This window comes from Aquila chrysaetos, chromosome Z (genome assembly GCF_900496995.4).
Source record: "Aquila chrysaetos chrysaetos chromosome Z, bAquChr1.4, whole genome shotgun sequence".
Classification (NCBI taxonomy): domain Eukaryota; kingdom Metazoa; phylum Chordata; class Aves; order Accipitriformes; family Accipitridae; genus Aquila; species Aquila chrysaetos.
In genome coordinates this window covers 77,073,388-77,083,586 of record NC_044030.1, presented here as the reverse complement: position 1 = coordinate 77,083,586, position 10,199 = coordinate 77,073,388, and the positions used below count along the sequence as shown (strand labels likewise).

Genomic DNA, 10,199 nt, shown 5'->3' with positions numbered 1-10,199 from the left:
CACACCCCTCCCAAGTGGGTGCACACCTTTCCAGAGCCCAGTTGTTCCATCCAGGACCACCTCTCCCACTGACACTGACTTAAATAACTCCTGCACAACAGGATCGCTCATGAGTGATGCCCAAAATCCTCACTGAACAAAGCTCAGAGATAAATTAAAACAGTTGTCCCTTCCAGAAGGGAACAGGACAGTGCCTGGATGCAGTGGCAGCAAGTTGCAGGATGTGTAGCCCCTTGTCCTCATCCCAACAGCTGCAATGCAGCCTCTATTTCTCCCATTACCACTGCACCAGCTGCTAACTCAGGCTGGAGATCTGAGCACCTCTTGGTATAAGGCTGACTCACAAATGGCTCTTTGTGGTGATTTTTTGCTTTAGTCTGCAGTAACACAGTTTTAAACACCAGTTCTACAGCACACGAGCACGCCAGGAGATGCTAATTTTTGCAACAAGCCACCTGCATTGGATTTGCTAGCAGCAGGGCTAGTGAGCAGTTTAGCTTGAAACCAGGCCAAGGTAGAGAGAGCTTCCCTCCTACCATTCCCTGTCATGCTGCAAAATATGTAGCTTCTAGTGTCTGTGTTGAGATATGGGGGAAATGCAACTCAAACAGGACAGAGCCTCCCTACCCGAAGTGAGAAGTGCAGAGGTGAGTGCCAGCGTCTCCAGGACCTGCTGCCCTGCCCAAGCCAACGAAATCCCACAGGCTCAGCAAAGAGCCATTGCACAGCACAGACACAGCCTTCGGAAACAGAAGGGATCAACCCAGCGGACTTCAGTCCTGCTTTCGTTCCAGGCAGGCAATGAAACCCACAGCCCTGCAGGCTCTGACACCGGGAATTCCCTGGGGTAGATGGCCTTGGCAGTGGCAGAGGAGGATGCTGGAGCATTGCGCAGTAGCTGGGAAATGAAACCAAGCACGTTGAGAAGAGGGTGAATCTGTAGCTGTAGCGTATCCGGGACACTTCTGCTTTTGTTCTTTGCAATACAGTTGCTGTCATCCATCACTGTAAATGCTGACTGGTGCTTTTCCAAAAGCCACGTCAACTAAATAAAAGGTGGGAAACTGCAAGTTGCAGGATCTTTCAATGAAGGCACTTGGTTTCTTCACCAAAGACCACCTCAGCAGCTCACAAGACTCCTGAAAATAAATGCTGCTTTTCTGGAGCATTGTCCCCCCCAGAGACAGTAGAAAGCCATGGCTTGATAACTTAAACAAGATTAAGGAATGTGCATGTAAACACAGTTGTGCTTGCAGTGTGGGGACAGTCAGTGCACGGCCCAGCAGAGAAGGGGTTTTCCCAGCCAAAACATCTGCAAGAAAGAAAATCTTGCTTTCTGTGGGAAAGTGGAGAAGAGTGAGATGTGTTTGTGGAGGAAGCAGACCGAAGGCTGCAGAGGGTGAACCTCATAAGCCAAGCAGCCATACCACACCTGGCACACCTGCAGTGACACAACACAGCTGCCAAATCCCTCTGGACAGGCACAGAATAGCCACCACTGAGGCAAAGCCTGGAACAGAAAAGTCAAAGGAAACTGGGCAGAAACTGGGCAGCATGGGGCCAAGCAGAGGTTTGCACTTGATAGAGCTAAACAGGTATCACAGGAAGAGCCTCTGAGTCTGCCTTACTGCTAGCAATCTTCTGGCTTTCCCTTTCCACCCCAGACAAGGAAAGGTCTTTCACACTTACGGGTTTAATGCATCCCAGCCAGCCTTGGGCTACACATCAATTTCCCAAATTCATGAGAGGCTCCAAAATCTTCTCTTTTTTGCTGCTGTCCTTGCCTGGTTCTCATCCCATGCTTGTCCCTCCCATCTGCTCCCAAGCAGAGCTAAGGGAGCTCCCAGATCTTCATTAGTCCCCTCCAAGCTCCATCCCTGAAGTCTGAGCCAGGTGGTGCCACCTCACCCCAATCTCCTACAGATCCAGCTATGTTTTGCCATGCAGCCATGCCATTTTGCTGTGGTTGCAGAGCAATTGAGAAAATGAGGGAGGGCAGGTTCCCCCCCAGCCTCCTGGCCAGGGGGCACACCATGGGGAGCAGAGAACACCTTACCTGGAGGCACAGCTAAGCAGGAAAACAGGAGGGAGAGGTGGGGAGTGCCGCAGAAATGACACTAAGCCTCCCATCACTGCCTACCGGTTCATTGGGAGGGATGGGTAACGGGAAAGGTACTTTCCAGATATTTCTGGCAGCAGGATAAGTCTCCTATTTGCTTGTCCTCCTGGTTTTCTCTTTAATCTCCAGTTTTTACTGCTACTGTGCATAAAGAGAAGGTGGGTGCATCTGAGGGCAGAGAGGATGGTTCCCCCTTCCCTTTCCAAAGGGTGCTCTGAGCCCTGGGATCTGGGCAAGGGTGCGCCTGGCTCGTGGCTGAGCCCACACTGCAATGCGCTGTAGTACCTGCAACTTGTAAAAGCACCGAGCTGAGCCCTGTGTGGGCACAAGGGCCCCAATATCAGACAACTTCTGGGCTCAGTTTTACTCCAGGGACCCGGGCCAGGAAAAGCATGCTGGTCCCATGCTGCAGTCCTGGGGATCAGACCTAAGAAGCCAGACCATGGAGGTACAGGCTGGGCGATACCACCAGGGAGAGTTCAGCTGCAGGAGGAGGGCAGGCAGGGATGGCACCAGCTCCTGCTCTGGGCCCCACAGCTTGGCCAAGGGTGCTGGCATCTTCCCACAGGACAAATCTCAGCAGAAAGTGTCCGGACAAGCAGCACTGGTGATGACATGTTGGGAATGAGGGGAGCAAGCAGGGCCTGGCCTGGATCCTCTCCATCACCCACACATGTTACTGTTTAGGCAAGAGCAAACAGCGCAATGGGATGAGACTAAAGGGGCTTTTCCTCACCTGGCTTCCCAGCTTTCCCAATCGTCCACATGTCTCATTTCCTCACAAAAACCCGGGCAGGTCCCTGAGCCCCTGCCAGCCAGGTCCAGCACTGGTGCCAAGGGAGCTGTGCCCATGGAGAGCAGCCCCTTGCATTGGCACCAAGCAGAGGAGACCACCAGCACAACCACCCCTTGCACTGGCAAACATGCCCAGGGCATGTTCACAGCTCCCGTGGACCCCTCTGCACCAGGGAGTGACATGCGAGGGCCGCGGGAGGGGGAACAGCTTTTAGCCCCCGTGGTGCTGCTCACCTTGCCTGCCTCTGTGCAACTGGTTCCTCCCCAGTCACTCCAGGAGCAACATGTGCAACACATGGGGGGTGCTGGTGACAGAACCCCCACCCGTACACCATCTCTTTGGAGGCAAGGGACAAGACCAGTTCCAGTAAAGCCCCTGGAAGGGGTATTATGGCACCAAGTGAGACCAGCGTAGCATTTCCCTTTGGTGACCGCTCTTGTTGCAGAGAAGCAGACGGGTGTTTTTGCTATAGACTTTCAATCCTACCTCCTGGCTAGGAATGCCCACGCCAGCTCAGACCCTGAGAGAGCAGCAGCAGATTGTACCTGCTGTGTCTTGTGCCCCTTGAATGCAGCCTGGGAAGCATCCAAGACAGCTTTCACCATGCCTGGGAGAGACAGGAATGTTCTCTTGATCCCAGCTATGAGACCTGGCTGCCAGAGAACAACCTAAAGCATGCTCAGTTTCTTTGCATAGATGCAGTCTTGTCTTTCTTTCCTGGCCTTGTGCACAGTCACCAAGAAAGCAGCTGTTCTGTCAGCTCCCTAGGAAAGCTTTTCAGTTATAATGTCTTATTATTCCACAACATGTGAAATGCAGGTCCCAGGCATGGATAAAGGACTGCAGGTGATTCAACTGATGCTCCAGAACACCTCAGACCAAAGTGATCCTTGCACGTAGCCCCAGACCTACTGAAGGCATGTCTACATCGTACTGCAACAGATCCTGATCCTGCTCCACCAATCCCTGAGGATGCAGTGAAGGTAGGCAAAGAGCAGGAAAAACACGGCTGGGGAGAGAGAAACAGGAGGACTTGGAACATTTTTTATTGAAACTAACTCTTGGCTGGGACTCAAGGTTTTTGACATGGCAGTGGCTAGCTGCTTTCTCTGAGGAAAGTGGCTGCTTCCCTCTAAAGAGATCGCTGACATTTTGTATCAGAAAAACTTACTCTGTAGTTTATGAAGTACTGAGCCCTGCTGTTTTTTGACAGATTTCCAAGATTCAGGCTCTGGAGTAGGGACAGCTGCTGCAGGGCTGGAGGAGAGACAGACAGCCAAGACCATGTGCCTGGCCCAGGACAGCATCTCCTCCTGTCCTTCACTGGTGGATGAGGACAGTCTGCTGCCTCCCCCTTGAGAGCTGCAGAAGGCAAGGACCTGGCAGGGATCTGTCATGAATGGCTGCATTGCTCTGAGGAGGGTGCATTTACTCCTCCCAGAAGAGATGGCAGCCACGGGCTTTGCAGCCACGCTCTTACAGGCATGTTGGCCAAGCCATGCCTCAAACTGATGGAAATAGGTAAACCTGCTTCCAACATCCAAGAGCTCAGCGCAAGCCCCTTCTCCCTCAGCTTCCCAAGGAACTGGGCCAGGACACCATGCTCCTTGTCAGGGTAGCCTTCAGCCAAGGATGAACATGATTCGCCCCAGGCTAAGCCCCTCCTGCAGCCCCTGACCTGCGCAGGGACCCGCAGCAACCGCAGCAGCTCAGCCCTGGTGCAGATCCACATCGAGCTTCCTCCCCTCCCTCCACAGCCACAGCCCCTCACGGGTCACTGAGCGAGCGGCAGGAAGGCTTCTGCCCAAGCAAGCACAAGTTATCCTCATTTCCCACTCATGCTGTTTGTCTTGGCCTCTCTTCCCATACCAGCCTTCCTCCTCTTCCTCCTCCTCCTCAGGATTGTATTGCTGGGGCTGTCACTATAGTTAATGAGCTGGGACAGAGCTGGTGCTCTCAGAAAGTCACACCCAGAGACAGCCAAGCCCAGGGCATTGCATGTGCAGAGATACCAGGGAGGAGGACCCCAGAGGGGGGAACATCTGGAAAAGAAGCCCCAGCCACCAACCAAGGGACCCAGCAGACCAGGGGAGGAAAAGGGCCAGGGCTAAGCTTGCATTCAACAGGTCTCAGCAAAACCCGTCGGGTGCCTGGACATCCCCTGGTTTGGATAGCCCAGCCTCTGCACCACCATGGATGCCATCCCCTGGGGGGGGGCTGGTGGCCACTTCCCTGCTGCCTTCAGGAACCTGGGCCATCTCACTCCCAGCCTGGGCTCAGGTTTGCTGGCTGGCACCAAAACCAGGCCAGGGACAGTGTAAATAATTTAACGATGTGGACAGTCAGGTATGACACCATGGTCTTTGGGAGGAGAGCATGGTGCCTGGCTGTTGGCCATGCAAATCCCACTCATGCATGTTCAGCCCATGCTTCAGCTGAACGGAGCAACTTTGTTCAAACATCTCATGGCCTGGCCAAAAGGGCAGTTCCCAAGGGGACATAAGGCCACTTTGGGGCAGCAAGACTGTAGTCCCAGCGCACAGACTCAGGACACCCAAGGCTCAGGAGGAAAATGGCCAAGGACTCTCAGCTCATCAGTGATGAGGCGCAGCAGCTGGTGGGCTGCCCTCTATGCTTTATCCATGGATGTGCCCAGGAGCAGGTGTCTTCACCTGCCTCCATTTCCCCAAAAACTCTTTCTCCTTGCCTGTACCCCAGCTGCTAGGCAAGCACCGAACTGGCAGGGCAATTGGCAGACCTGATCAGCCACACTGTGCCTCAATTTCCCTTCAATGCAAGGACAAAGCTCCTGTTTCTGCAGCTCTTCATCCATGCCCCATGCCCCTATGGGAGCTGAGAGCTGGGGAGCTCCAGCCCAGCAGCCGCACCAGAAGGACTGAAGCAGTTTGGGCTGGATGGTGCAATGGGCCGAGACCAGTTGTATGAGGTTCAACAAGGTCAAGTGCCGGGTCCTGCCCTTGGGTCACAACCACCCCACACAGCGCTACAGGCTTGGGGAAGAGTGGCTGGAAAGCTGCCGGGCAGAGAAAGACCTGGGGGTGCTGGTCGACAGCCGGCTGAATATGAGCCAGCAGTGTGCCCAGGTGGCCAAGAAGGCCAACGGCATCCTGGCCTGTATCAGAAATAGTGTGGCCAGCAGGAGCAGGGAGGTGGTTGTTCCCCTGTACTCGGCACTGGTGAGGCCGCACCTCAAGTACTGTGTTCAGTTTTGGGCCCCTCACTACCGCAAAGCCATGGAGGTGCTGGAGCGTGTCCAGAGAAGGGCAACCAAGCTGGTGAGGGGCCTGGAGCACAGGTCTTGTGAGGAGCGGCTGAGGGAGCTGGGGCTGTTTAGCCTGGAGAAGAGGAGGCTGAGGGGAGACCTTATCGCTCTCTACAACTGCCTGAAAGGAGGTTGTACTGAGGTGGGTGTCAGTCTCTTCTCCCAAGTAACTAGTGATAGGATGAGAGGAAATGGCCTCAAGTTTTGGCAGGGCAGGTTTAGACTGGATATTAGGAAAAATTTCTTTACTGAAAGGGTTGTCAGGCATTGGAACAGGCTGCCCAGGGAAGTGGTGCACAACTGGAGGTGTTCAAAAAGCACGTGGACAAGGCACCTCAGAACATGGATTAGTGGGCATGGTTGGTGGTTGGACCCAATGATCTTAAAGGTCTTTTCCAACCTAAAGGATTCTATGATTCTATGAATACTGGCATGGTCCCTCCCACCCCATCTCTGCCATACAACTCCCCGGGGACCCACTCCGGCAGCCAGGCTGAGCATACAGAGTGGGGTGCCCACCTTGCCATGGTACTGAGAGACTCCCAGGACAGACTTGCAGCCCAGCTGCTGTAGAACATGTCCGTCACCCCTATGAAAGCCCCTTTCCCCACCCTTGCACCCCAGCGCAGCCCCCTTGCCACTGTGGCATCGCAGGCAGTGCTGGCTGCACACCCCACACTCCATGCTGGCCTTCAGGCTCAAAGACAAGACAGGTCACACTACTCGCTGGCTTTTCTTTTTATTTAACAAAATCACAGCACAGTGAGAAAGATAGAAAAGAAGCAACTTACACACGTAATTGTTGCATCGAACAGATCTAGCAGCAAATACCTGGAAGTAGTGTGAACACTGCTGATGCATCCCTGCCCAGGCAGGAGCGCCGGGCAGAGTTTGAACATGGTGGCAGGCTAGGGGACTGAGAAGGAGGGCAATGTCCCTGAGGAGAGCAGGGGCTGAGGGCAACATCGCTGCCTGCTCTGCCGCCGCCACATTACTGGCTCTATTTCTACCTGTGCAAGGAAAGGCAGGAGGGGAAATAGTGCAGGGAAGTCAGGGCGTGAGAGAGGGACTGCATCAGCCACGCTCTGCCGGAGAGCCTCTAGGTTGTGCGCAGCAAGGGAGCAGCACAGTGCATGGCCAGTGAGGAACATCTCCATCCTTCCCCTCCATCTCCACACTGTCCCATTCTGGGATGCAGAAGGACTCAGGCTTGGGGCTGATGATGGAAGCCAAAGGGATCAGACTAGTGCTGGAGGTCACAGCTGCTGCGCTGAAGGAAAGGCTGAGGTGCCCCAAACTCATTTCACAGAACAGTCCACCAACCAGCTTCTAGGCTGCAAAGGCAGTGGAGTTTCTGGTCCAGCAGCCCCTGGCTCAGCCTGACGCAGGTTGCTGGGTCACACCGGAGACAGAGGGAAGAAGGGAGAGCAGGCAGGCCTCTGCCCAGCCCCGTACACTGACACAAGTCCTGAGGAGGGTCGGCTCTGTGGCTGGAGGTGGAAGCAGGTCGGCTCCATTAGCTTCAGATTCACAGCTGGGAACCAGCCCCACTCCAGGTGCTGGGGCTGGCCAAGGGCTTCTTCGGAGCTACTTGCCCCGGGGTTTGGCCTGGGGAAGTGAAAAACCCAGCTGCGATGAGTGTGATCCTTGGGGCAGGAGCCTTCCCAGAGTCCTTTCCCATCAGTCAGGCTGGTCACCAAGGGATGACCTGGCCTGGCCAAGCCATGGTGGTGAAGCAAGAACCTTGCAGGGCTTGCAAAGCACCCACCAAACTCATTGCAAGCCCTCCTCGTGAAGATGCACAAGTTACAAACTCCAAACTTGCAGGGCAGAAGTGGGGAGGGGTTTGCTCCCGGTGTCATTTGCTGCGGCACCCGTTGGGCTCAGCCCAGGGTGGCACTGGGTGGGCAACAGCCCCAGGGCTGCATTTATTTGGGGTGGAAGAGGGACTGCAGAGGAGCCAGACTGGTCCCAGTTGGATGGAGGAGGGATGGAGACCAAGACAAATTACTCATGCCTCAGTAGAGCATGTCCCAGCTCTTCCCAGCAGCCCAGTCACACTGGGAAAAGCCTGTCTGGTGGTGGATAAACCAACCCCCGGGCTGCCCCCATTCCTGGCAGAGAACAGGCATGGCTCTTACCTTCCTGGCAAAGCTGGCATCCAGCTTCTCTTGGAGGCGAACCACCCATGGGGCTTGGAGGGGGGCACAGAGACGCTTGCCCTTTGCAGTGATGAACCTGCCAGGCCCATGGGGAAAAAAACCAAGACGAGGTGAGCAAGACACCCCGGGGATGTTCAAGCACAGCTCATGCTCTCACCTGCTGCCTCCCTCACTGCTCTCCTCTATCTCTACCTTGAGATGACTTTCTTCCCTGACTTTTGTCCCAAGTTTTCCCCTCCAGGCAAGTCCTGCTCTGATTAAGCCTCTGATCTCCAGGGTCTCTTCCACAACCCTCCCTATTCCCTCACCCCCAAATCCAGCTCAACATCCCTCCTCCACCCTGCTCTGCCTCTCTCCCTGCCTTCCCGCAGGGTCCAACCCCTGGCCATCACAAGCCTGGGGCTCTTGTCCCTCAGACATCACCACCCTGGGGCTCTTACACGGCAGCCGGGATGTCGCAGCCATCCTGCACCAGCTGGAGCCGGTAATCCTGCACTATCCTCCACGGGATGGGTGTCTCACTTGTCCGCAGGCAGCAGTCGAGGACGTTGTTCCCGCCGTGCACTGGAGGAGGAACACACCATGCAGGCTGAGGATGCTCTCCCTGTGTTGGCTGTGCCTTCACCCAGCCTCCCCAGAGGGTGAAAGGGCTGCGGGGCCACCCCAGCAGAGTGGGGTGGGATGGTGCCCACCAGTGATGCCCACACACCACCCCAGAGGCACATGTGGGCACCAGATTTATTGCTCCCACGCCCCGGCGCCGGGAGCCCTTCACCTCCTTCTGACAGAAAGCAAAGGAGGTGAGAAGCAGCAGATTGGCAGAGGGCAGCCCTTCTGCATGCCTGAGTTCCTCCCACTAGCCCAGGGCCAGCGCCGGCTGGCAAGTGGGGCAGGATGGGGGTCTTCACCCCGCTTCAGGATGCTGCGACACTGAAGATGCCCATTCCCGAAGGGCTGGGAATGGCTTCAGCTGTATTTGCTGAAGCAGTCATAGGTTTTGCAGCTATCCCATCACCAGCCTGCCCCGGACCAATCGGTCCTGTGACAGCTGAGGGACACAGCTGTCTGCACTTCACTGCAGCATAGGGGAGCTCTGTCACCCTCCAAGAAAATGCTGTATTCACTGTTAATGCCCATCAAGGCTGGGAGTGCCCAGGGATGCCTGTAACCTTGGGCAGCAAGGTGTGGAGCAACACAAGGTGTCTGAACTTCCCAGCTGCCCACAGCAGAGCAGAGGGCCTGGTGTCACCCACCCAGACAGCCGTGACCTCTGCAAACCCCATGTCCAACACCAGCAGCCCCTCAAACATGCGTTCTGCCCTAACACACGCCTTCCCTCCCACTCCCAGCCCTGCCACTTGCCCACAGGCTGCCTCACGCCAAAGGGTGCCAGGGATGCTGTCCCAGTGTGCTGGGGAGAATGGGACCAAGGCAATCCCAGCCCAGTGTGCACAAGCTGGGCTAGGGCACTGGGAGGCAGGATTGCTCCATGGCCTTTCCCAAGTGCAGCTTTCCAGCCCCAGTGCCCTGCAGGATCCTGCCTGGACTTCGGGCAGGAAAGAGTCCCTCTGGGATGGGTCACAAGCAGAGGACACAGGAGGGCTGTGACAGAGCCCCAGCCATGGGTCCCTCTAAAAGTCTGCTGGAAATGCAAAAAAGAGCAAGAAACTGCATCCTCTCCCTTCTGCAAGAAAGGCAGCCCAAGAGGTTCCCTCTTACCATCTAGGATATGTCCCAGCAACAGGAGACTGAGGCAGAGAAGATGCGGCTGCTGCATTTTGCTGCTGATGCTGGCAGAGGATGGGCTGGAGGCGACGGTGCTCTGGGCAGGAGAGCTGA

At 55.6% G+C, this 10,199-nt stretch overlaps 1 protein-coding gene across 1 annotated transcript; it reads right to left on the bottom strand.

The window, feature by feature from the left end:
- Positions 1 to 6,923: 6,923 nt before the first annotated feature.
- Positions 6,924 to 10,199, bottom strand: LOC115336970 (C-C motif chemokine 19-like). The gene is made up of 4 exons (XM_030004824.2): positions 10,080 to 10,199; positions 8,801 to 8,924; positions 8,340 to 8,436; positions 6,924 to 7,806 (listed from the first exon to the last, which is right to left on the bottom strand). The coding sequence occupies exons 1-4, from the start codon at positions 10,135 to 10,137 to the stop codon at positions 7,786 to 7,788; spliced, it is 300 nt and encodes a 99-aa protein (XP_029860684.1). The 5' UTR covers positions 10,138 to 10,199; the 3' UTR covers positions 6,924 to 7,785.

Bases quoted from the DNA above. Each gene is read 5' to 3' on its own strand.
- LOC115336970 (XM_030004824.2), bottom strand. From the start codon at position 10,137: ATGCAGCAGCCGCATCTTCTCTGCCTCAGTCTCCTGTTGCTGGGACAT. The intron at 8,437-8,800 runs GTAAGAGCCCCA...TGGGCCTGGCAG, and splicing joins TGCGACATCCCGGCTGCCGT to GTTCATCACTGCAAAGGGCA. The intron at 7,807-8,339 runs GTAAGAGCCATG...TCACTTCCCCAG, and splicing joins ATGCCAGCTTTGCCAGGAAG to GCCAAACCCCGGGGCAAGTA.